Source organism: Melanotaenia boesemani, chromosome 19 (assembly GCF_017639745.1).
Source record: "Melanotaenia boesemani isolate fMelBoe1 chromosome 19, fMelBoe1.pri, whole genome shotgun sequence".
NCBI classification, from domain to species: domain Eukaryota; kingdom Metazoa; phylum Chordata; class Actinopteri; order Atheriniformes; family Melanotaeniidae; genus Melanotaenia; species Melanotaenia boesemani.
Window position 1 is genome coordinate 1,761,324 of NC_055700.1, and position 27,429 is coordinate 1,788,752.

The following is a 27,429-nucleotide window of genomic DNA, read 5'->3' on the forward strand; positions in this document are numbered from 1 at the left end:
TTAATGCCAAGCCAAAAAACAGCCTATAACCGAAAATCAGAGGATCAAGCTCTCTGAGTCCTTGTGATGGCTGCAGGCTCATCTGCTTTGTTCCAGACTAAACAAAAAGTATGTGCAACCCCGTTAGTGCCAGGAGCTAAACAATGGCCTGGCGGGCTGAACGAAGCTGGTGCTGGGTCTCATCATTAACAGCATGTTGAGCTCGTGGTGATGGTGCTGATGGAGGGCTTCAGCCACACTTTGAACCCCAGAGCTGCATCAGATTTATGGGGCCGTGGTGACAGCTGCCTGCTCCACCGGGATTATGGGAACATGATCTCCACACATCAACATTTAAAGAGTGAAATTCAGCTTGTTTTTATCACTTTCTTATAAATGTAATCCATAAACTAATTGATAATGAGAATGTTTTCTGCTCGTTAGATCAGAAACGTTCCTTCTTTAGATGTCTTATTAAATCTGCATGAGGCATGAGTATAAATATAGTAAAGCTTGTGTAAACTGCACGCTTCAAAACTCACAAAGCCCACAGTGGGTGCCAGATATGCAGAAACTAGATTTATGAAGAAAGAACCAGCTTGTGCTTGTGTTTTATTCTGATGTGAGGGAGGCAGATCTGCAGGGCCCGAGCCAGAGAGTCAGAACAGCAAGTGCTGGGCTTGTTTCCCTTTTCAGCCAGAGAAAGTGGATCTTTTCAGATGTGTTGTGCTTGGAGACCAGCGTTGTTTTGACAACCAGAGCCGTACTCATGAGATCCGTCCAGGTTTCACCTGAACTGTGTTTTCTTTCTCATCCGCTCGTACATGTCTGTACACGTGAATGTCTTCATCTGTGAGAACAGCCTGTGAGGATGAAGAGGAGAAATGACAATGACGTTTTTTTTCTGTGATGACTCAGCCTTGAAATCTGAAGGGGATGATTACTACATCAACGGAGCGTGGACCATCGACTGGCCCAGGAAGTTCGACATCGCAGGGACCACCTTCCACTACAAGAGACCCACTGATGAACCCGAGTCCTTAGAGGCGCTGGGAGCCACCACTGAAAACCTGGTTGTCATGGTAATACACATTTTCTCTCAGTGTACAACAACTACACTTTCTGTAGTTTTAAAACATCTTCCCACCTCGGTCACGCAGAAAAAGGTTTTTATAATCCAAACCCCAAATTCAGTTTTTAAATCGCAGCTTTTCTTTGTTAGTTTGAGCTTTTGTACTCTGATACGTGTGGAAAGAAAAAGATTTTCATTCACTGTAAAGTCGAGTGTCCTTCGTGGTTCATTTGTTTCCTTTTCAATTTATCTTTATTTATACTGCAAGATTCACAACAAGGTCAACTCGGGAATTTACAGACCGGTTCAAGCCAATTCATTACCCTCCATTTAAAACACACATCAGTCCAGTTTATATTAACCATCAGGACCTCCATCAGGACCAGAACCAAGGAGGAAAACTTCCATCAGGACCAGAACCAAGGAGGAAAACCTCCATCAGGACCAGAACCAAGGAGGAAAACCTCCATCAGAACCAGAACCAAGCAGGAAAACCTCCATCAGGACCAAAACCAGGGAGGAAAACCTCCATCAGGACCAGAACCAAGGAGGAAAACCTCCATCAGGACCAAAACCAGGGAGAAAAACCTCCATCAGAACCAGAACCAAGGAGGAAAACTTCCATCAGAACCAGAACCAAGGAGGAAAACTTCCATCAGGGCCAGAACCAGGGAGGAAAACCTCCATCAGGGCCAGAACCAGGGAGGAAAACCTCCATCACGGCCAGAACCAGGGAGAAAAACCTCCATCAGGGCCAGAACCAGGAAGGAAAACCTCGATCAGGGCCAGAACCAGGGAGAAAAACCTCCATCAGGACCAGAAACAAGGAGAAAAACCTCCATCAGGGCCATTACCAAGGAGGAAAACCTCCATCAGAACCAGAACCAAGGAGGAAAACCTCCATCAGGACCAAAACCAGGGAGGAAAACCTCCATCAAAACCAGAACCAAGGAGGAAAACCTCCATCAGGACCAGAATCAAGGAGGAAAACCTCCATTAGAACCAGAACCAGGGAGACAAACCTCCATCAGGGCCAGAACCAGGGAGAAAAACCTCCATCAGGGCCAGAACCAGGAAGGAAAGCCTCCATCAGGGCCAGAACCAGGAAGGAAAACCTCCATCAGGGCCAGAACCAGGGAGAAAAGCCTCCATCAGGACCAGAACCAAGGAGGAAAACTTCCATCAGAACCAGAACCGTGGAGGAAAACTTCCATCAGAACCAGAACCAAGGAGGAAAACCTCCATCAGGGCCAGAACCAGGGAGAAAAAAACCTCCATCAGGGCCAGAACCAGGAAGGAAAGCCTCCATCAGGGCCAGAACCAGGAAGGAAAACCTCCATCAGGGCCAGAACCAGGGAGAAAAACCTCCATCAGGACCAGAACCAAGGAGGAAAACCTCCATTAGAACCAGAACCAAGGAGGAAAACCTTCATCAGGGCCAGAACCAAGGAGGAAAACCTCCATCAGGACCAGAACCAAGGAAGAAAACCTCCATCAGAACCAGAACCAAGCAGGAAAACCTCCATCAGGACCAAAACCAGGGAGGAAAACCTCCATCAGGACCAGAACCAAGGAGGAAAACCTCCATCAGGACCAAAACCAGGGAGAAAAACCTCCATCAGGACCAGAACCAGGGAGAAAAAACCTCCATCAGGACCAAAACCAGGGAGGAAAACCTCCATCAGGACCAGAACCAAGGAGGAAAACCTCCATCAGGACCAAAACCAGGGAGGAAAACATCCATCAGGACCAGAACCAAGGAGGAAAACCTCCATCAGGACCAAAACCAGGGAGGAAAACCTCCATCAGAACCAGAACCAAGGAGGAAAACTTCCATCAGAACCAGAACCAAGGAGGAAAACTTCCATCAGAACCAGAACCAAGGAGGAAAACTTCCATCAGGGCCAGAACCAGGGAGGAAAACCTCCATCAGGGCCAGAACCAGGGAGGAAAACCTCCATCACGGCCAGAACCAGGGAGAAAAACCTCCATCAGGGCCAGAACCAGGAAGGAAAACCTCGATCAGGGCCAGAACCAGGGAGAAAAACCTCCATCAGGACCAGAAACAAGGAGAAAAACCTCCATCAGGGCCATTACCAAGGAGGAAAACCTCCATCAGAACCAGAACCAAGGAGGAAAACCTCCATCAGGACCAAAACCAGGGAGGAAAACCTCCATCAAAACCAGAACCAAGGAGGAAAACCTCCATCAGGACCAGAATCAAGGAGGAAAACCTCCATTAGAACCAGAACCAGGGAGACAAACCTCCATCAGGGCCAGAACCAGGGAGAAAAACCTCCATCAGGGCCAGAACCAGGAAGGAAAGCCTCCATCAGGGCCAGAACCAGGAAGGAAAACCTCCATCAGGGCCAGAACCAGGGAGAAAAGCCTCCATCAGGACCAGAACCAAGGAGGAAAACTTCCATCAGAACCAGAACCGTGGAGGAAAACTTCCATCAGAACCAGAACCAAGGAGGAAAACCTCCATCAGGGCCAGAACCAGGGAGAAAAACCTCCATCAGGGCCAGAACCAGGAAGGAAAGCCTCCATCAGGGCCAGAACCAGGAAGGAAAACCTCCATCAGGGCCAGAACCAGGGAGAAAAACCTCCATCAGGACCAGAACCAAGGAGGAAAACCTCCATTAGAACCAGAACCAAGGAGGAAAACCTCCATCAGGGCCAGAACCAAGGAGGAAAACCTCCATCAGGACCAAAACCAGGGAGAAAAACCTCCATCAGGACCAGAACCAAGAAGGAAAACCTCCATCAGGACCAAAACCAGGGAGGAAAACCTCCATCAGGACCAAAACCAGGGAGGAAAACCTCTATCAGAACCAGAACCAAGGAGGAAAACTTCCATCAGAACCAGAACCAAGGAGGAAAACTTCCATCAGAACCAGAACCAAGGAGGAAAACCTCCATCAGGGCCAGAACCAGGGAGGAAAACCTCCATCAGGGCCAGAACCAGGGAGAAAAACCTCCATCAGGGCCAGAACCAGGGAGAAAAACCTCCATCAGGACCAGAAACAAGGAGAAAAACCTCCATCAGGGCCAGAACCAAGGAGGAAAACCTCCATCAGAACCAGAACCAAGGAGGAAAACCTCCATCAGGACCAAAACCAGGGAGGAAAACCTCCATCAAAACCAGAACCAAGGAGGAAAACCTCCATCAGGACCAGAATCAAGGAGGAAAACCTCCATTAGAACCCGAATCAGGGAGACAAACCTCCATCAGGGCCAGAACCAGGGAGAAAAACCTCCATCAGGGCCAGAACCAGGAAGGAAAGCCTCCATCAGGGCCAGAACCAGGAAGGAAAACCTCCATCAGGGCCAGAACCAGGGAGAAAAGCCTCCATCAGGACCAGAACCAAGGAGGAAAACTTCCATCAGAACCAGAACCAAGGAGGAAAACTTCCATCAGAACCAGAACCAAGGAGGAAAACCTCCATCAGGGCCAGAACCAGGGAGAAAAACCTCCATCAGGGCCAGAACCAGGAAGGAAAGCCTCCATCAGGGCCAGAACCAGGAAGGAAAACCTCCATCAGGGCCAGAACCAGGGAGAAAAACCTCCATCAGGACCAGAACCAAGGAGGAAAACCTCCATTAGAACCTGAACCAAGGAGGAAAACCTCCATCAGGGCCAGAACCAAGGAGGAAAACCACCATCAGGACCAAAACCAGGGAGAAAAACCTCCATCAGGACCACAAACAAGGAGGAAAACCTCCATCAGGACCAAAACCAGGGAGGAAAACCTCCATCAAAACCAGAACCAAAGAGGAAAACTTCCATCAGAACCAGAACCAAGGAGGAAACTTCCATCAGAACCAGAACCAAGGAGGAAAACCTCCATCAGGGCCAGAACCAGGAAGGAAAACCTCCATCAGGGCCAGAACCAGGGAGAAAAACCTCCATCAGGACCAGAAACAAGGAGAAAAACCTCCATCAGGACCAGAACCAAGGAGGAAAACTTCCATCAGAACCAGAACCAAGGAGGAAAACTTCCATCATAACCAGAACCAAGGAGGAAAACCTCCATCAGGGCCAGAACCAGGGAGAAAAACCTCCATCAGGGCCAGAACCAGGAAGGAAAACCTCCATCAGGGCCAGAACCAGGGAGAAAAACCTCCATCAGGACCAGAAACAAGGAGAAAAACCTCCATCAGGGCCAGAACCAAGGAGGAAAACCTCCATCAGAACCAGAACCAAGGAGGAAAACCTCCATCAGGACCAAAACCAGGGAGGAAAACCTCCATCAAAACCAGAACCAAGGAGGAAAACCTCCATCAGGACCAGAATCAAGGAGGAAAACCTCCATCAGGACCAGAACCAGGGAGAAAAACCTCCATCAGGGCCAGAACCAGGGAGAAAAACCTCCATCAGGGTCAGAACCAGGAAGGAAAACCTCCATCAGGGCCAGAACCAATGAAGAAAAACCTCCATCAGGACCAGAACCAAGGAGGAAAACTTCCACCAGAACCAGAACCAAGGAGGAAAACTTCCATTAGAACCAGAACCAGGGAGAAAAACCTCCATCAGGGCCAGAACCAGGGAGAAAAACCTCCATCAGGGCCAGAACCAGGAAGGAAAGCCTCCATCAGGGCCAGAACCAGGAAGGAAAACCTCCATCAGGACCAGAACCAAGGAGGAAAACCTCCATTAGAACCAGAACCAAGGAGGAAAACCTCCATCAGGGCCAGAACCAGAGAGAAAAACCTCCATTAGAACCAGAACCAAGGAGGAAAACCTCCATCAGAACCAGAACCAGGGAGGAAAACCTCCATCAGAACCAGAACCAAGGAGGAAAACCTCCATCAGGACCAGAACCAAGGAGGAAAACCTCCATCAGAACCAGAACCAAGGAGGAAAACCTCCATCAGAACCAAAACCAGGGAGGAAAACCTCCATCAGAACCAGAACCAAGGAGGAAAACCTCCATCAGAACCAGAATCAAGGAGGAAAACCTCCATCAGGACCAGAATCAAGGAGGAAAACCTCCATTAGAACCAGAACCAGGAAGGAAAACTTTCATCAGAACCAGAACCAAGGAGGAAAACCTCCATTAGAACCAGAACCAAGGAGGAAAACCTCCATCAGGGCCAGAACCAAGGAGGAAAACCTCCATCAGGACCAAAACCAGGGAGAAAAACCTCCATTAGAACCAGAACCAAGGAGGAAAACCTCCATCAGGACCAGAACCAAGGAGGAAAACCTCCATCAGAACCAGAACCAGGGAGGAAAACCTCCATCAGAACCAAAACCAGGGAGGAAAACCTCCATCAGAACCAGAACCAAGGAGGAAAACCTCCATCAGGACCAGAACCAAGGAGGAAAACCTCCATCAGAACCAGAACCAAGGAGGAAAACCTCCATCAGGACCAAAACCAGGGAGGAAAACCTCCATCAGAACCAGAACCAAGGAGGAAAACCTCCATCAGAACCAGAATCAAGGAGGAAAACCTCCATCAGGACCAGAATGAAGGAGGAAAACCTCCATTAGAACCAGAACCAGGAAGGAAAATCTCCATCCGAACCAGAACCAGAGCCATGTTCCTGGACCAGTTGGGGGTGGAGAGGACAGGAATAAGGGGTGAACCAGCAGCAGAACTCTAATCCAAAGATTCCTGCTGAGAAAGAAGAATAGAAACACGAATGAATGAACAACAACGTCAGATGTTTCTACATGGAGAGTAAAGAGAGCAGAGAGGAGCCCAGTGCATCATGGGACGTCCCCCAGCAGAGAGGAGCCCAGTGCATCATGGGACGTCCCCCAGCAGAGAGGAGCCCAGTGCATCATGGGACGTCCCCAAGCAGCCTCGGCCTCTAGCAGCAGGACTAGAGGGATCGCCGACCTCCCATATATATAAGATTTATCACAAAGGAAAGTTTTCAGCCTGATCTGAAGGTAGAGAGGGGGTCTGCTTCCAGGAAGATGGTTCCACAGAGAGGGGTCTCTCATTCTGCTTTTAGGACCTCTAGGAACCAGAAGTAAACCTGCAGTCCGGGAGTGAAGTGGTCTGTTGGGAAAAGTTTTATATGTGAGGGGACAGACTTACTGGGACAGAAGATTAATCAGGACCAAAACCAGGGAGGAAAACCTCCATCAGGAATCTGGAATTAACGAAGGCATGGATCAGTTTTTCTGCATCACTCTGAGAAGGATACTCCTCATTCTGGGAATATTACGAAGGTGGTCATAGAAACCAGTTTTTTATCCGAGCTAAGGCACAGATCCTGATCAAAAATGACTTTTCATGAGATTTTATTGTTTTAGGATCTGAGGTTTCTGATCATTGCAGTTTCCATGAGCCTGCATTGATCATGGTATCATGATGGTTTCTCCTCCAGTGCTGTTTGAAGGTTTCATGGTCATACCATCCAACTGTGGTTTCTGTCCTTGACCTTTCACACAGAGATTTCCCCAGATTTCCTGAATCTTTACTCAAATTCTGCTCTGTAGATGCTGGAAGTTCTTTACAACCTGTCACTGAGAAGTATTTACTCTCTGATGGAGTTTGGACCAGGGGTAAACCAAGACCTGTTCTTGTGGGAAAGTACAAACCTTTGGTGGATGCTGCTTTTATACCCAATCCTGGCACCCTCACCTGTCACCAGCTGGATGAATCATGTTCCTGGATATTCTGGAAACTTTATTTCACTCTAAAACAACTTTAGTCTGTGTGTCTTCATCCAGTTCCAGATTTATTGATATTTACTAAACATAATTAATCAGTGAAGTAATTAAAGTCATTTCCTTGTCGTTCCCTTTATAATAAATTAAAAGCTACAGATTTTAGCTTTTTAAAAATATATTTTAGAATACTTCCCATCTTTAGTGAGGTTGATGTTTATCCTGCTAGCATGTAGTCTCTATTTTTTCTTCTTTTGTTGTTTAATGTACTCGTGCTGTATCTTCTGTTTTCAGGGTGTACAGCAAAACATTGATCTGTGATTATTGGTTGTATCAGTCAGAAATTCAGGTTTATTCTTGTTGCTAATGACCCATGAAACAGAATTTAAGATCTGTGATTAGAAGTTTGTTCATACATCTTTTCCTGTTTGTACAGAATGTTTGCAGCTGTTTGCTGAACAGCAGCGTTTGGTGGGATGTTTGCATTGCTGCGTTCTTCATGACTGCTTGACGGCTGTCGGCTTCTTTCTGCTGCAACGTTTTTCCAACAGTCAGTTGAAAACTGTGAAACCATCGGTCATAAAATCTTCACGGGGTACCGATAACTTTTGGAGCAGACAGTTTCACCTTCGACTTCCTGAAGAAGAATCAGCCGCTGCTCATCTGTCCAGAGATTCATGAGGCTGCTCACATTAACAACCTGAGCTGGTCCTCATGCAGAGATGTGCAGTTAAATCAAACAACTACGCCACCGATGAGAAACGTTCTCCTCCATCAGACGAGGCTGGCTTTAATCACTTCTACTGCCTCTCGCTCTGACCGTGTGTGACGTCCAGGAGCCACTTTAATGGAGAAGTAATGCCCTCTCCTGCTTGATTTAGTGAACATCTACGTGGTAGTCTGCTCGAACACGGCGTCCAACATAAACATGTCAGTGTGAATCCACTCATTACGGCACTTTAATGCGTTTTATGAGCCGTTTCTCTGGATGTTTGTAGGCTGATGTGGGGCAGTTTTTAGTGTAGGACTGTAGTTTCTGTCCTTGGATGGAGCGCAGTAAAAACCTCAGAACTCACCCTTTGACCACTTCTTATTTCTTCTAAGTGAACACAGCTGATCTACTGATTATCACACTGGAAAAAAAAAGCTGAGTGAACTTAAAAGAGTGAGGCAACCAGCTGCAAAGATCTTTAGAGTAAACTCAGCAGCACTCGGGTTGTTAGGATACTTATTCCGGTCTGCTCATGTCTTCGTGCGTATCTCTGAGCAGGTTGAGGCGACGTATGTCCAGAAGTGACTTAACCGCATGAGTAAATCTGAAAGCAGTCTCAGGTTTGTAGGTCGACACAAACCTGACTTAACTCAAAAATACTCTACAGCCTTTTATAGTTTTCTCAACGACTTATTCTTTAGTTGGGAAGTCTGTATTCCATCCAACCGTTTTCTATGCTCCATTGTTCCTATGAAGGATCGGGGGGGCTGGAGTCTATCCCAGCAGCTACCAGGAGAGAGGCAGGTCCCCCCGGACAGGCTGCAGTCCACCACAGCACCAACACAGAGACAGTCATTCACACTCACACAGCACAAGTAAAAGCCACAGAAAGGCCGAGATAACACGATTCCATGGCAACTCAACTTTATTTATAAAGCCCTTTAAAACAGCTGTACTGTACATAAATGGACAAAGCAACACATAAAAATACAAAAATCAACCGGGAAATAAATAATGTGATCAAATATAATAAAATAATAGTTGTGATGTTATGGCAACATCATCACAGACGGTTTCAAACCCAGGCTGAGCTGTGGGTTCAGGTTCATGAACACCTGTACTGCCTCAGAAGTCTCCTTCAGGTCGGTGGGATGGCGGAGGTTTCATCCAGGTGTGCGGTGGCACCGATGCCTCACACCAGGCAGCCTTTCTGGGTGTTTGTTCCTGGCTTTGAACACCCTGTAAGCTGCTGATCTTATTCATTTATTATTGCTTTAGTTGATTTCATTGGTTTTATGTAGTTTTATTGTGTGACTTACGGCTGTTTTAACATGTTTTATCTTCCGTATTTTATTTTATGTGGTGTTTCTGCTCTTATGACTCATTTGTAACTTGTATTTGAATTTTCTGTGCAGCACTTTGGTCCTGTCCAGTTGTTATAAAGGTTTATAAATAAAGCTGGTTGGATTGAGACAACATAAATAAAGCAAATATGTTTGAGTAAACTCAACAAAAACAGAAAGTGATGTTGTGTTAACCGACACTCAGAGTGTAAATAAAATCTGAATGTGAAGTTGGACGAATGTGAGACTATTCAGAGACATGAGCAGGCCTGAATGTCTGTCCTAAACTTTTAGATTTAGTTTCTACTTTCAGTTTCCCTCCTAATTTACATTCACACACCAGAACCTTTTGGTCAAGTCTGACTTTCAAACTTTACACAGCTTGACAAATAATCCAAGGTTACCCTTCACGGCTGGTCAGAAACTTGCTCAGTATGCATCCCACTACGTCCCAGTAGATCCAGTGAGTCCAAGACTGGTCCCAGACTTTCATGAACCCTTCCATAATGCCATGCAAGAACAAAGTCAAGTATTTCCAGTGGAGTAATCCTCCATGCCAGTCATCCGGTCTGGGGAATTCTTGGAATTCAGAATTTCATGGATCTTCTTTTTTTTTTAATCAACAACAACATTTAATGGTTTTAGCATGTTTTTATTTAGTGTGTGAGTTACGTCAGCTGCTAATATACAGTGAACAGAGGATAACTCCAAGCTGTTTCCAGTAAAGTTTATATTTTACCAACCTCGTCAGTAACGGGGTGCAGTGCAACCTGGGAACGATGTTCAGCTGTGTCTCCCTGCTCGAATTACTGGGAAGAAAAGACAAAGAGTTTTTTAGAACAGAAATTTGACCACCATGTTTTTTTTTCAGTGCATCTGATTATGTCCTCATCTTTTTTAAAGCTCTTTAAAGGTCAGTTTCAGGAGGTCCTGCCTCCAGAATTAGTTCAGAGCTAAAAGAACCAGGTCTCCCTTCAGGGGTTGATGGAGGCTTTGCTGAAATCTACGTTACAAGCTGCTGTTTTCCAGCTGTAGTCCTGCTGCCTGTGGAGGCTGTAACGGTGTTAGAGTGAGCTGAACGGATCTGTGTTTCTTGCCCTGGCTGCAGGTCCTCCTTCAGGAACAGAACCTGGGAATACGTTACAGGTTCAACGTGCCCATCCAGCGAACGGGGAGCGGTGACAACGAAGTGGGCTTCTCCTGGCACCACCTGCCCTGGTCTGAATGCTCCGCTACCTGCGCTGGGGGTGAGTCATGCAACAGTCCCTGCATTCATCTGGACTCTTGTATCTATTTAGATGCATTTGTGCAGATTTCTGCATATGTTGACTTACGCTGCATCTTTTACGTGTTAATATGCATTAATATTAAAGTTTATTTTGCTGCAGTAGGGTCCCTGCATTTTTAAAGGGGTGGTGGTGTTGAGTAGCATAACAAGCTGTGGGTTTCTAAATTCTTCTTTCATGCCTCTAATCTCCTCAAACATTTAGGATTTTAAATCTTTCATTCTTTAAATCTTTCACAACCCATATTTCCACAACTGCTGCTGAGCAGCGAGCAGAAAGCCAGCATCAGAATTTGAGCTGGGTTTCCAGAATTACTACTTTATAGCTGGAGTTTCAGCCCTCTAATAAATTCAGTATGTATACTTTCCATATTTTAGCTGAAGAAATTAATATGGTGTGAGTTCTGTGAATGAGCTGCTCTGCATAGCTTCTGGTTTACCAGCGCTGCACAGAGATGCAGCCACTTTTCAGACACTAAAATCTGAAACCGCAGAGAAACGCTGACCACAGCCTCAAGAATGACTAAACCAAACCTTTTAGCCCAAAAGCAATGGGTTTCATGTAACAATAAATAGTGGTTCTTCCCAGTTGTCAAGCGAGGCCTGGACAGGGTTTGTAATATTTTGTAAAAGCATGACTGAATAAGCATGTGGGTTTTTCTGAAGAAGCTTTTCCAAGTCCAGAGCAGAAGTCTGAGGCTGTTGGTTCGGTGGGGAAGCACACATGACCTCCTAGTTTAGCATTGTTCATCCAAATGATCTAATCTGTGTCTCTCACTGTGCTGAGCTTTAAATCAGCACATTATTATTGTTTCCCGCAGCCGTTTGATAATAATAATAATGAGGCGTTGCTTCATATATCGCCACTGTAAGAAATCTATGAAAAACACAACTGAAACTGTTTCACTGCCTGGTTTTCACTATTCCTTTAACTGCATTTCACTGGGAGTGTAGATGGTAGGTTTTCTATACTTCACGCAGACGTACACACATATCCATATCTCATTACATCTGCCAGACAAGTCTGCTGCAGGAGACGTCCCATGGGGGTCCAAACAGACCCAGTCTTAGTGGGTATGGTGTGCACACACATGCAAACACACACACACAGTGGGAGGTTGCGACACCGATACGGTAGCCCTCACTCTCTGCTAGAAGCCAAAGTAAAGAGCTCCTTGCTCTGTAAAAGTGATTTGCCAATATATCCTGCAAAGAACCAGGAATTTACATGTCTGGATGGACTACAGACTGAAAACGATACCATCTCCGCTCAAACACGGCCCCGTGTTTTTCAGAGATCAGCTGAGCTGTGGGCCGCCTCATTGATCGCTCTTTCCATCTGCAGGTTCTCAGAAGCAGGAGGTGGTGTGCAAGAGGCTGGACGACAACTCTGTGGTGCAGAACAGCTACTGCGACCCAGACGGCAAACCCCCCGAGACCCAGAGAGACTGCAACACTGAGCCATGTCCTCCAGAGTGCGTCACACAGTTTTTATTTTCAGCTTTTTGCTTTTGATGCCGGACTTGCAGAAAAATGACAGTCAGAGTTTTAAAGGGCCTAAGTTGATGGTAGCATCTGCCAAACATTTAGAACCAAATAAAAAATATAAAGAGCTGCAAACACTCGCGTTTAAGAAGCTGCAGGATTAAAAAGTCATTTAATTATTGTTATGTCAATATTTCAGTACAAAGTTTGAAAAGTCAGTTATTTTTATTTAATATTCTGCACGGTGGTGTGGTGGTTAGCTCTGCAGCCTCACAGCAAGAAGGTCACCGGTTCGAACCTGGGGGGGCGTGGCCTTTCTGTGTGTTCTCCCCGTGTATGCGTGGGTTCTCTCCGAGTTCTCCGGCTTCCTCCAACCGTCCAAAGACATGCATGAAAGGTTAATTGGTTATTCTAAATTCTCCCTAGGAGAGAGTGTGCGTGTGAGTGGTTGTTTGTCTCTGTGTTGTCCCGGTGACAGACTGGTGACCTGTCCAGGTGTACCTGCCTCTCACCTGTTAAAATGCTGGGATAGGCTCCAGCTCACCCGCGACCCGTAATGGAATAAGCGGTCAAGATAATGAATGAATGAATGGATTCTGCAAAGAAAATCCTGTTCAGAGAATTTATATCAAACTCCTGAATGGACCTTTTTTTATTCACCGTGTTCGCCACGGTCACATTGAAAATGTAGTCGCTACGTAAGCACGATTGTTTGGGATTAAAATCTGGATGTTTACGATACTCAAGCAGCTTGCCAGACGACAGTAAAAAATCCAAACCTTGGAGCTAATGTTAGCATGTTGTTGTTGATCAGTTTCAGTCTTTAATAATCTCTCTGTTTATGTGACATCCCACAAAGCGGTGAATTTTTTCTACATAAATCTTTAGAATATTTTATAACTTGATTGGCTTTAACACTTGTTTCCTGTAGTCTGAGCATAACATAAAGCATCTAAAAGCTCCTCTATGACCCACACACAGCAGTGTGTGTGGACTGAGGTGACACTCTTCCAGACTTTCCCAAAGTTCACAGTGAAATTGGAGACATAAATTATAAATACGTTTGTCCTGCCTCATGGTTTGCAGGACTGTGGGTCTGACTTTCTGCATCACAGACAGACATTTGGTCTTTGGGTCATACGAGTATGGATCCCAGCAGCTGAAGTTACTTATTTAAGAAGAAACCCTCCCGAAGGCTGACTCTTGATATTAATTCACCTTGAGCCACAGTTGTAAAATGTGTTTGGCAGTGATTTTCTAGCTTCATATGAAAACTATTTTCAGTGTCACCTCTTGCCAAAAATAAGAACCTTGAAAATGACCACCTGTGTTTGACTGTTTTGGCGTCTTTACCTATCCTCGGGAGGCAAACGCACACGTATACAGGTGGAATATGAACATGCGTTTGGTGGCCAAATGTCCATAAACCACTCACTTGGATCATGTCTGGAAAAATGGAGATTAACTGCATATTTTTTTTATTAGTTTCAGAGTGTCTGATGATTGTTTGTGTATTAGATTGAGTGTTGGTGTCTCTCAGCTGGATCTTAACCAAAAAAGCTGATACGATTGTAAATCTTAACGTATCAGCGGTAATTTGTTTTCACATGATTACAGTCATGGAATATTTATTTTCACATCTGTACTGAGTGGACTCAGACGTGAGGTATCTCATTTATTTTGATTAAGGCTATGGCGTTGCATGTGCGTACTGAGTTACAGATGTGTAGATGAAGAAAAGAAAACAGCCTTTGCAGCATCAGGACAGGCCGACCGTGTAAACACCATTGTTTTAGAATAGCCAGGGTTTTATGGGCTCTTGTTAATGAAAGCTGACACAGATGTTTGAACATGTAGTTAATTCTGTGTACATTCCTTCAGATGATGTAATATCTCAGAGGCTGGATGTGTTTGGAGGGTGTTGTTTTATGATAGCAACTCTGCAGTGTGTGTACATACAGAAGATTCAATAAGTTTAATTCAGTTAAAGTTAAAAGCTCTGTGGCATGCCATGACATTGCTTTGGATGCTAGTATATTCTTACATTATTATTAGCATTACCTGTCCGTCAAGCGACCACAGTGCTTTACGTGCATCATTCACATTTTAGCTCATGTGGAGTTTAAAGGTTACAGATTTTCTTCCCGAGGTTTAATACTACTCTCATGTCTGTGTATTAGGTATGCAGATAAATCTGGGACTAGCTACAAACTAAATGATAAAAGGTCTTTATTTATGTTACTGTACCTGGGATTATACCCATTAATGTATACATTATACATCACATTCACACACTGATGGAGGAAACTGCCATGCAAGGCGCTCAAACACGACCCATCAGGAACAATTTGGGGTATGGTGTCTTGCTCAGGGACACCTTGACATGAGTTCGACAGGCCGAGGATTGAACCGACAACCCTCAGGCTACAAGACGACCGCTCTACCCACTGAGCCACGCTCCCCCAAACTAGCTCGCACCTCACAGGCTTGCTAGCATAACCAACCACAAATAGTCACTGTCATATCAGATTAAACAGAACAGGGAAAATATGTTAATAAGAAGCTTTAGTGGTTTTATGGACTTTTGAATATTTCTATGCAGAGAGCAAGGTTAGCTCTTGACTAGCCATACTGACTAACTTTGACTAGCTATACTGGCTAACTTCACACAGCTACACCTTGCTAACACCATACAGACTTGCTAGCATAACCAACCAATAACGGTCATTTTTTACATGAGATCAAATAGCACCTTATGTTAACATGAGCTTTTTGTGTTTCATTCAGGTATTTTTTTTAATGCAGAGACCAAAGCAAGCCGTTGCCAAGCTACACATGGCTTACACCACACAGCTACAAACACCACAACACAGACTTCTTAGCTTTGTCAACCACAGTCACAGTCAGAGAAAATATGTTAATGATAAGTTTTCCTGTTTTTTTTATTTATTAATTTTTGTAATGCAGAGAGATCATAGCTAACTCTTTCCTAATGTTTCCTAGAACTCATGCTAGGTTAAGCTAAACATCTGATTCTTGATACCTAAGGTCCATTTATGCTCCCTTATGTACGTAAATAGCGACATCCTTTTCAAACGTTGTCATGCATCGCTGTCCTCATACTTCCATGCGTGATTTGCGTTGCCATAGTTGTTAAGTCAGTTTCTCCACTAGTGGGCAGTGGTGAGTTCAGAGTTCATTCCTGTGAGCCGACATCAGTTTCAGACACCGTTTGGCAGCGGTAATGCGTCGCTATAAAGTTGTTTCCAGCCGTCCAACGCACCCTAAATATTCGCATATAGTATCTCTTCAAAAGCTTGTTGTGCTTGTCTTCTTTCTTCTTCTACCTTTTTTCCCCTTCTTGAATCTCTTCTTCTTCTCTGGTTTGTTTCTCTCTCTGGTAGCATGTCAGCTATTCTGGTGTCTTCTGCATCAAGCGACGAATAGCTAAGCTCCCTGAAAACAGACCAAATTACGCATGTAACTGAGCATCAAGCATAAATGGGCCTTTAGCCTGAGCTAAACCCACTTGGTAATTTTTTTTAATCCCATAAAAGACTCCAACATTTGATGTTGTGCTGTAGCAGCTTGCTCCTAAATTATTTTGAATCTAATAAAATTAACACTATAAAACAAAGAGAAATCTGCGGTCTCAGGAGGTTTCAGAGGGCTTTGGCTCTTAACTGGGTTTGGCATCCAGATAACTGAAATGTACCGTCCCCATAAAGGCTCATATTCAACCAGACAGAAGAAAGAACAGCTTAAATGACGGCCCTGAATTGATCAGACCTGCAAGTTCTGGATGTGAAACCACGTTAAATTCAAATTATGCTTGTACACACAGCAACAACACGAGTTCTTCTCCCTCTCAGGTGGTTTATTGGCGACTGGTCGGAGTGTGGAAAGACGTGTGATGGCAGCATAAGGACGAGGACAGTCCTGTGCATCAGGAAGATTGGCCCTGCTGAAGAGGAGACACTGGAGGACACCCACTGTCTGACTCACCGACCGATTGAAAGAGAGTCCTGCAACAACCAGTCCTGCCCACCAAAGTGGGTGACTCTGGAATGGTCTGAGGTAAGACAACGTTTGGTTTCTTTCTTTGTCAGATCTTGTTTTTTTTTGTTTCTTACATCTTCTCGTCCTGCTTCAGTGCACACCTAAATGTGGCCCAGGCTTCAAGCACCGCATCGCCTTGTGTAAGAGCAGCGACCTGACCAAAACCTTCCCGCCTGCACACTGCCCGAGCCACAACAAACCTCCGGTCCGAATCCGCTGCAGTTTAGGACGCTGCCCTCCTCCTCGCTGGATCCCTGGGGACTGGAGTCAGGTAGGACCAAAAGTCCAGCATATCAGAGCTCCCAAACAGCAGAGGGCTTGTTAATCCTTTAAAGGATGGCTTAAATATTTTACAGAGAAAACGTTCAGGGATTAATTCCTTGTATTGCAGAACAATTTGTATAAATTACACCTGTGTAACACACATGGGGCTCCAAGCAAGCCAGCGATAAATGTGTGTGGAGGCTGGGGTAATGAGTGTGTTGTGTGTGAGTCCAAAAGGGCTGGCGTGTGTGAGCAATGGCAGTAATATCCTGCGGCTGTTTGAAGTTTATCCGCCTCAGAGCCGGACTCTCAGTCACTTCCAGGAACAGGATTTTGAGTGAAACAGAGGAACAGCGTTCCCGGTCTCACCCTGGCATGACCGAGCACTCGCAGAAAAAAATGCTGAGCATCATACAACACAGCTGACTCACACTGGGGAGACGGTGCCAAAAGTATGGCTTGTTATTTTTCAGGATTTGTTAATAATTTAGTGTAAAAGTGGAATTTTAAACAGTGCACTCAGTTGTTGGAGCGTGATGTTGGGTTTCAGATGGATTTCTCAGCTCTCGCTGGCTGAAAACATGTCAGTAACTTTAATAATTCAGTCAACACCAATAAGAGCCATAAAAAAAACAGGCCAAGCTGATAACCTCACCACGCCAAGCCGAGTTAACGCTCATGGTGCTTTGTGATACTCTGCAGTGTGCAGGCCTTTCTCCTTTCTCCAACTTCTTCTCTTGTTTTGGCCGTAACTACAAGCTTCTCCATCATGGCGTCAGAAAAGGGAGATTGTTGCCAGCTACACAGAGCCTGCTCTTTGAGGCCAAAAGGTCGCCAGTTTAAATCCCACTTAAGTTGCACCATTGACGTACACCATCTGTCAGGGCCAGCCCTAATAAAGACTCTCTAATTGGGAAGGGATGACATGCAAGCTCACTGGTCTGATGCAGCCAGAGAGGATCTTTGAAGGTGATGGTATGAAGGTGGGGAGGGGGCTTCTGGGTTCATATCCTTTACTTACACATGTGCACTTACACAAAGAGATGCCTGACAGGTGTGTTCCCAACATCAGATGCACAGACTCACCGCAGAGATATGCGGCTTTTGTTGCGCTGGCACCTGCAGCTGCTGGCTTTTATTGGTCTTTGTTTGTTTCTGCAAAGGAGTTTAATGAATAAATGTGAGGTTTTATTGGAACTGGCACATCAGTAGAGGTTCATCATAAACAAAAACCCATTTTGGGTTCAGAAAAAAAAGAACTTCCCTCATGTCAGTGTTGGCTTGCCAGAATGGACCGTTTGCTAATGGAGTCAGCCAGAGCTTGATTTATTAAGACCTATCCACATCTTATACTCTGGTGTTTGTTAAAGAAAAAAAATGTCAAGCGACTAAAAAATTGATGAAAACCTCATTGCCTGTGATTTAACTTCATTTTTGCTTCTTTGCTTGTTTTTCTGGAAACGTATGATAATCTTTCTACGTATGAAAATAAGCACGTCCATTTCAAACGTCACTGCCCTCAAACTTTCATGCATCCCTTACGTTAGCATGGTTATTGGCCAGTACATCCACCAGAGGGCAGTACCTCCACCAGAGGCCAGTACATCCACCAGAGGCCAGTACATCCACCAGAGGCCAGTACATCCACCAGAGGCCAGTACATCCACCAGAGGGCAGTGCATCCACCAGAGGGCAGTACATCCACCAGAGGGCAGTACATCCACCAGAGGGCAGTACATCTACCAGAGGGCAGTACATCCACCAGAGGCCAGTACATCCACCAGAGGCCAGTACATCTACCAGAGGGCAGTACATCCACCAGAGGGCAGTACATCTACCAGAGGGCAGTGCAGAGTTCTGATGTCACTTTCAAACAGTCATTAACATGGTGACGATGGAGGAGATCGTGACGATGTTCATTCTTAGTAAGATATAAAAAAGGCAGCGCAGTAGACAGCAGTGTCTGTGCAGCCATTAATTACGTCGCAGCTTCTTCTTTGTTCCTCATGCTGGTCGCATATAAGCTATACTGCTCAACACTGCCCCCTAAGGTTTCTGGTGGTACTACTCTGGCCCAAAAACCGACCATAAATGATACATAAAATTTTTTTATTTCTAAATCTTTAAATTTACACTTTGGGTAAAAAAAGAAAAGCAATTTCAACCCTCTGTTGGCCTGCATGTGAAGTGGATTGACAATAAAGCTGACTTTGACTTTGACATCTAGTGGCACAAATTGTAAACTGCAGTAAAATGAATGGGCTGAAATAATTAAAGACACTGAAAGCTTACTCCAGAGCCCATGTTCACTGAAACCTTTAATGCTGCTGTAATAATATGATGGTGGAACATGGTCTTTAGATATAAATGACTTTTATGATGAATGCAGTCTTATATTTCTATGAATGGCTCTTTATATAAAGACCAGGCATCAGTGGACCTGTTGGGTTGAAGTTGGGAAAACTGAGTCGGGAAGGTGACTGTCGGCTCTCTGCGACTGGTTGAGTGGATCAGGTATCTGCAGGGATTATTTCAGGATGAGTGTGTCTGTGACTGCTCAGCTGTCAGGGTCACACTGAACGATGCTCCTCATTTAAATGTTAAATGCATCTTTGTGAAAGGAGGATAAGTTTTAATCCCATGTCTTTCCGCTGTAGTGTTCGGCCCACTGTGGCCTGGGCCAGCAGATGAGGACGGTAACGTGTCTGTCGTACACCGGACAGCCGTCAAACGAGTGTGCAGAATCCCTCCGGCCTGCCACCATGCAGCAGTGTGAAAGCAAGTGTGACGCCACCCCGATCTCCAATGGTGATGGTAAGCACACCGAGGTCTCCACCCAGCTCAACTCCAGGAATAAAACGTGTGTTCAGGCAAACTTGTTGTGCTGTTTGAGCAAAGCTTTCACACAAAGCTCCAAGTAAAGAGGTTATAAACCATCTCTATCTTCATCTTCACAGTTCTGCTTTGACCTAAACACACTTGGATGACACACACCTCTTTATTCTGCCAGCTACATTAATCTTTCCAGGAAGGTTGGCTCCTGGTCAAAGCGAAACAACTCAACCCTCCATATATACTTACACATGATGGATGGCTATTCAGATGCATAGAGAAAGGCCTTTCGATTAGCCTGAATGGAAAACGTGAGCAGAGTTTGCAGGCTTGCTAATGGGATTAGCTGTAGGCTAATTGTTCCTTTACGGACAGCAGTGAGGCAACGTCTCGTTTCATTTGGCTCTGCGGAGGCAGGGGCCAAAGCCTAATAAGGGAAGACACTCTGATCGTGATAAGGCATTTAGAGGACTGCCTGTCCGGCATCCGGCAAGCCGTTTAAGTGTGTGTCTGTGTGTGTGTAACAGAGATGGCAGTCAGCCCAGTCAGTGAGCGAGGCCAGGATCTGTCTCAGTTGTGGTCTGTGCGTCCAAGTATAGTTTCAGAGTTTTATTCTGCTGAGGCCCGAGGGAGATGCTCCGGTCCCTGCGATGCAGCTTAGCCTCGTACAGCCATAACAGAGGGATCTTCCTACAACTACAGCTGATAGTTCAGCAGTTCACAACGTACAAGTATCTCCTGAAACCAGAAGGACTCAACCATCTGAGTAAATAAAAGTTTACTCAGCTGTTTCCTGCATTTTCCTCTAGATCTACCTGTTTTATTTAAAAAAGTAAACTAAAAGAAAATATACTTTTTTTTTATCAGTGTAACTCTAAAAGAATAATTGATTACAAAAGTTTGGTTCCAGTTAAACTGAGTAGAAAATGAAATGGTGGAAATTCAGTAGAACCTGTATTTTATAAAAACAACATGTCATTAAATACTGATGTGAGAGTAGAAAAAAAAGAGAGACTGGAACTTGAACTCAGACTTTTATGCCTTGCTGAACTGTTGCATCACTGATGATGCAGCTGTCATCGTTTCAGCTAATGGTTACCATAGTTACAGACAGGGATCTAAATAAACACCCGCAACTGGCCAAATCTGGGTTAGAATTCACCGGTGGGTGTAAATACAAACTTACAGCCACTTTGGCGGGTGATGAATTAACGATGCAGCTTTAAAGTGAACGAGAGTCGACTCCCATCAGAGAGATGAATCTACAGCAGCAGGCAGGGGGCGGGACTTAAGTTTGATGGGCATCCCAAGCGGCCAATGACATGCTACGAAGACTGGAATCGTACCATTTTGTAAAATAAAGAGGGGGGCAGTGTAGTCACTAGAGCTGGGTTAAATAATCAATTCATCAATTCAATTCAATCGATTCAGATTTAATGAATACATGAGTGATAGCAGTTGTTTATTATGGTCTTAAAATGACTGTTCATTCCTCAGATTAATTAGCTCGTTCATTTTGACAGCCCTGGTTTTTTCACATTGGCATGTGTTTCTGTAGCAACACATTTATGAATACCGAGTAAATGCAGGTAGTATCGAACCGATACCCAATACTGGTATCGGTTCAGTGCATCCCTAATGATGAATCAACAACAGACATTTTAACAACCACAAAAACATGTCAAGGCATATTTTGCCCTGGTCATGAGCAGGTAATAGTCAAGTAATGGTAAGGTGGGTAATAAATGGAGACCACAGTGGGTCGTATGTCTGAAAGGACTAGCATCTTACACCTGGGGTCTTCTCATCCTGAACACAAAGAAAATCCTGTAGATTACTTTAGAAATAAACTACTCTGGTAAATATAGGAGTTATTTTACTAAAGCAGCATCCGTCTCCTCACATGCTCAACTCTCTTCATATAAAACAGCGTGCAGAGTTTCCGGTTTAAAAAAACTCACACAATAGCAGAGGAATTAATACATTACAGCTGCAATTAATGAAGTACATCCAATAAACTAAGGACTATGTCTCTGCCAAAAAAGGCAAGAGCTGCATATGGGAGTAGGATTGTGGAGCTTGACAGTATTATTGTAGATGGAAAGGAGGCCCTGCAGAACAAGTCTGGGAATTACTGCATTAGGGCAACAAATATAATTATACATCAGGGCAACAGCTGTATTTTAAAGGTCCCATAGTTTTCAGCAATTTCATATGGGTGTCAGAGGTCCAACAACATTGTTTTCAAAGTGTATTACCCCAAATTCAGCCTTGGTCCTTCATTTCACCTGTTCTAGTGGCTCTAGTGAGCTCTGTTAAGAACGGGCTGTTTTTGTATCTGAACCTTTATGTCCACACGGCACCGAAGCCAGTTCAGGTGTGAAAACGATGTGAAAACGGTGGCGAAAACTAGGAGAAAGGGGCGTGTAAATTACAGTTTCCACTACCTTGCGGAGATGTTATTTCCCTTCGTGAGGTCACAAAGAAAAAGATCTCAAACCCACCTGTTTGAGCACACATTCGCTAAAATGTGGAGCAAGCAAGTGAGAGAGGAGACAGAGATTTCTCATTTTTGAGCCTCATATACAGGCTATGAGGACACAGATGACTGTTAGAAAACCTTTAGAAAGTAAATTTAGCATAATATGGGACCTTTAACAAGTTCTCATGATTTAATTAGCAAATAACTTTCATTAAAATATCAGAAATAAAGCTTTACTCAACTTTATTTTCAGATAGGAATATGCAGGAAATGGTGTTTTTAGTCACTTTTTGTGGAACAAATGATCAAAGTTGTTTACTTGGCTTGCTGAAGGTCATGTGACCAATTAAAGCATTGTTATTGGTTCCCTCTGGTTTTCCCTCCTTTTTAAGGTATGCATCATGCAAAGTGATGAATTTAGGAGATGTGACAGTAGAGGGTTAGAAGACGTCATACTGATGTAAAAAGTTTCATTTCTCAGCCTGTAGCTTAGCTCTTTTCTTCTTTCTACAGAGTGCAAAGATGTAAATAAAGTGGCTTACTGCCCGCTGGTTCTGAAGTTCAAGTTCTGCAGCCGAGCGTACTTCAGACAGATGTGCTGCAAGACCTGCCAGGGACACTGAGCGTGGAGCCGGGATGACCTAAAGGCAGATTCAGAGGCATAAAGGATGGAGGGATACGGCACTGAGGCGGTGAGAGGAGGAAAACGAGGCGAAGTTATCAAACCCGAGCCTCCTCCCTTCATCACGGTGGATCCAAACCACTGCTCAGCCCCAAAACGCTGACACAAACTTCTGCTTTTACATTTTCACTTCTGTGAAGTGGAACATGGAGGATTATTTGTTGCTGTTGTTATTTTTATTACAATAATAATTATTGATGTGATTGTTAGTGTTCCTGGGTGTTTGTTGTGTAATGAATCCAAAGTGCTGGACACGTCGCTCGCGGGGATCAGAAGAGGTGGACGTGTTGGACTCTTGTCTTTGGGACGACTGTGATGGTGCTATTGGCAGGATGACGTTTGGCTTCGGTGCACTTTTTCCTGTAAATACTTTTCCCAATCTATCGTTCAAACATGTCAGAGGAACCCGTCAGCGTACTGTATATTTATTGTACATTTCCAAGCAGAGCGAAGATGCTGCCCTCTGGTGTTCCCGTCAGGTTGTAGCCTGCTGTTGTGGGAAAGGAATGTAATATGATTGGATTCATTTTCAGTGACTTGTGCTGGAATGAAATGACTGCAAACTGAAACATATGTTAGAGCTGAAAAACTTTAACGATTACATATGATGTTAATCCAGGACCAGAAAACACCAGGTGGTTGTAGGAGAATCCTGGTTTTTCTTTCCCCAGGCAGGTGCCTTAGTTCCTCACAGTCAAACTAAAGTTCCCCCCATTAGCCCAGAGAGTGTATCGGACACATGAATCTTCATCACCAAGCTGGCCTTTACTAAACGTCCAGTCCACGACTGAAGGATTCATTTTGAAGGAGCATTTCAGTGAAGCAGCCTGCAGCCACCATTTCTGACTCCTTTCACACTGGATCATTCGTTCATCAGATACAAGCTGGATGGCATCGTTTAGTCTGACTGAGCAACAGGTAAAGGAACAGTTCAACATTTAGAAGAATTACACAAGAGCGCTGAAAAAGAAGGTTAGCTTAGCTGTAAAGACTGGAAACAGCAGAGGAACTGTTGCCTGGTTGCATCTGGAGATGAGATTCAACACAGCAGCACCTCTATCGCTCAGAAACGTCCCCCTCATCACGCTGCAGGCCGAGCCATCGTCAGCACGTTTTATTGGCATCCACGTTGCCATTAGCAACACTGGCTAATCTGGTTGTTTCTCCTCCATCTGAGTCTCAGATAACTTCTTTTTATTTACACTGACATTTGGATGATGTGGTGTTGAACCAGCCATCATGTAGCTGCTCTGTTTGGACCGAGGAAGTTTCTGACTCCTGAGCTCATTCTGGTTCCAACAGAAAAGTTCCCATAGAGCAGAAAATGTCCCAAATGTGGGCTGGACCTGCGACTAGATGCATGTGGCTGAAACTCCTGATTAGGACCACTTCTGGCCCCCAGAAAACTTCCTAGTGATGTAGAAGAAGAAATCTTTGTTAGTATATTTCTCTGATCTTAACCCATCACTAGTTACACTCGGAGCAGTGGCCTGTCTTTTTCCAGCGCCTGGGGAGCAGTGTGGGAGTTAAGGATCTTGCTCAGGGACTTGATCCCTGGTTCTCCAGACCCAGGCCCACCTCTGTCATCTCTAGCTTTCTACTCTCTAACCTGTAACTGAGCCGTAAGTAGCCGGGATGCGTGTCTGCTGTCTGTGTTGGATCATCAGCTCGCGGCTCTTCTGGTGCCGTTTTAAACTGCTGTTCGTTTCTTCGTCCTTTTCCTTTTTATAGAAGTTTTTTTAAGGTCATGCCCATGTCGGTATGTCTGTACCGTCACACGGTTCTCCAGCTGGCTGACCGGTTTCATTCCTGCACATGTAAAATAAAAACAGAGATTATAACACGAGCCATCAGTCAGAAAACTGCATGTTTTTCTGATAACTGGCTTGAATATGAAGCTCTGATGGGCTTGAGTGACTCATTCTGAAGAAAAAGTGATGAATCAGTCCAGCACACACCTTCCCTCTGAAACGCAGAGCGGATTTAAAGTTGGATTTACACCATGTGCTGAAGTAAAAATACGTTTTCTGGGTGAAGATGTGGTATGATTGCGTCCTTGCCAGAGCACGCAGTCTCTGCAGGTGTGTGTGCTGTAATCCGAGCCTCTTTGTTTCATGTTGCAGCAGCAGCCTCAGCTGCGAGGTTAGCTCACATCAATGTCTTGTGTGCATTTCCAAGAGGCAAACTTCCAGGTTTTCTCACAGAGAGCGCGATAAGACCACATCTGTCATCCCTTTTCTCCAGCGTTACGTTCTGGTTAGCTCGTGTGCCACGGCCCGTGTGAGGCATCCAGGCGGGTTTCCAGCTGGTCCAGACTCTTCCACTGTGATTCCAGTCTTTATTTCAGGCTAACATTCTCCAAATGTTCAGCTATTCCTGGGGCAAACACCCCGACTTCACAAACACCCATTTAAGTGTCCTCTTTCCTCTCATCATCTTTGTTTCTCAGTACAAAGACTGAAGACCAACTCAGTGGTGCTTTCCCTCCTCTCCTTTTGTGTTTGTGCTTCCATGGAGTGATGTGTTTACCTCCTCTCTTCCTCCCGCTATGCTCCGAGGGTTACGGCCTTCCCAGGCTTCTGGTGCTATCAAGTGGGTGCTTCCATTAAAATCCTCTCCAGTGTGCTTAAAAATGAGGCTGGATCCAAACAATATGAAATGTTATACGTGTTACTATCTCTGCTGGTTAATGCTGGTCATGTTATTGTTTGTGTGTATCTGTTTATACCTCACACTGGGATTTTTTTGTTATTGTAAATGGTGTATTGTTGTTTGTACAACCACCCAACATGGACATTAATGTAATGGATCCCTTTTAGCCAGGGGACATTTCTGCTGGTGCAGGGATAGAAAAGGGAACCCCTCTGAGATGTCTCAGCGGGAGAGAGACAGCATAGGAACGTAAACGGATCTCAACAACTAAATTTCTAATTTTGCTGCTGCTACTTTTTTGTAGCCATCTTCCGTACGACGATGCCGAACAGGTTTTCAGGCCAGCGAACCTGCAGCGAGCAGGCGGGAGGCTGAACTCAGACGGCTCGGGCCGACTCGTCTGCTGGCTGTGGGATGAGGAGCCGTCAGATAAAGAGAAGTGAACTTGATCAAACTGGTACTCATTGCTGTGAACTCGGATGTTTGAATGTCACGTTGCTTGTACCTGTACCTAAAGTGCAAGATGAAATGAAAAGCATCATGTGATTAATTGCATTTATTTTATATTCAGTATTAATGTTGCTAAACTGTTACTATTTTTTTCTAATGTTAATTATATGCTAATTTATTGCGATGTCTCACTTGTACATTTATTTCACTGCATGCAAACTGAATTTAGCGTAGTGAAAAAATGCAGTGATACAGCCCTTCACCAGTTTTTTAAAGGTAGATAGAATAAAAGGAGCAGCTTTGAAGAGACTGTGTTAACAGACTCATTTCTTTCTGTCGCATGTCAAAACAAGTCTGGACAACATTTCTAGTTGTGCATCTTGAGGCAAATCCTGTGAGAAGCTCAACAATCACCCTGGATGGGATGAGAAACTCTGCTGCCTGCAGGGTGGACGCCCCGTTCTCACAGGTTTTAAGAGACTCTTGTCCTTTCATTCAACTCTTGGAAAGCACCGGCAGCATGAGAGCAGCTAATGGCATCACACCAGGATACCCGTTACCACCACTGAAGAGATCCATTCACATGCTGGCTCAGTCTTCCAATGAGAGAAGGAGCTTTTGTTCTTCACTCCAACACTTCTGCCTCATCATCCTCATCATCATCTGAGACTCTAACATAAACATCAGCTACTGAGAGTGAGTGGCATCAAACACCTTCCCAGAGTGTCCCAGCTCCGTTGCCATGGTGTTCTGGCACTCCTCTTCCTCCCATCCCAAACTCAAGTGTCTGGACTCCTGCTCAGGGAGCTGCAGGGTTCCCACTCTCTCTGGTAATTAAGTCCAAATAAACAGTAACCCACTTGGCTGGGAAATTCAGCCGTCCCTTTCTAATCCTCAGTGACCAATTACAGATGGAGATAGTTGGCCTGTTTGGTTGAGAGTAGCTTCACGCTTGGCTCTGCTTCGCTCTGTGATTATTCAGTTTTAACCTGCAGAGCTCAGATGGAGGAGAAATCCTGGATGTGCAGATGTTCTGCAGCCCTGAGGAGGCGCATTACAGAATTCCCTCGACAATAAGCATGCACACATACTGAACAGGCATGTAAAAGACAAGCCAATCAAAGTCAAATTTACTGGTGTTGTCCCAGTATGACATTTGTTCTAATGGTGCAGGTCCCAGACCCGCTCACACTGCCCACCGTGGCTCCGTTAGCATGGACCGCTGCTGCAGAGCTAACAGCTTAGCTACTGAAGAAGCTAGCTGGACTAGCTAGTCTCAGCTCAGCTTTAGGTAAAAAGGTTCATTAATTCAATGACAGGCTGCAAACCTTCCCTCTGTTATTTCAAAGAGAAAGAAAAAAGAATTAAAACACTATGCAGTGATTTAAAACATATTTTAAACTCAATGTGTAAATAGTATAAAGCCAACACACTAAATATTTAAACTAAGAAATGTAGCTGGAAAAATATCAGTTTAATGCTTTAAAACCTGAGATTTTTCCA

The 27,429-nt window shown here is 44.7% G+C and overlaps 1 protein-coding gene across 4 annotated transcripts in view; it reads left to right on the forward strand.

Moving 5' to 3' along the window:
* The window catches only part of adamts6 (ADAM metallopeptidase with thrombospondin type 1 motif, 6), a 76,591-nt gene extending 53,747 nt beyond the window's left edge, over nucleotides 1-22,844 (forward strand). For 2 of the 4 annotated variants that reach the window (XR_006008536.1, XR_006008537.1), the window contains exons 19-26: nucleotides 898-1,061; nucleotides 10,844-10,982; nucleotides 12,366-12,495; nucleotides 16,378-16,582; nucleotides 16,659-16,835; nucleotides 19,486-19,642; nucleotides 20,188-20,426; nucleotides 22,656-22,744. Coding sequence is in view for 2 of the 4 variants with exons in the window: in XM_041970775.1 (XP_041826709.1) it covers nucleotides 898-1,061; nucleotides 10,844-10,982; nucleotides 12,366-12,495; nucleotides 16,378-16,582; nucleotides 16,659-16,835; nucleotides 19,486-19,642; nucleotides 22,656-22,765 (1,082 nt within the window). In the remaining 2 variants the exon portion in view is untranslated. The other 2 variants (XM_041970775.1, XM_041970776.1) reach the window with 2 other exon arrangements.
* The last annotated feature ends 4,585 nt before the right edge of the window (nucleotides 22,845-27,429 follow it).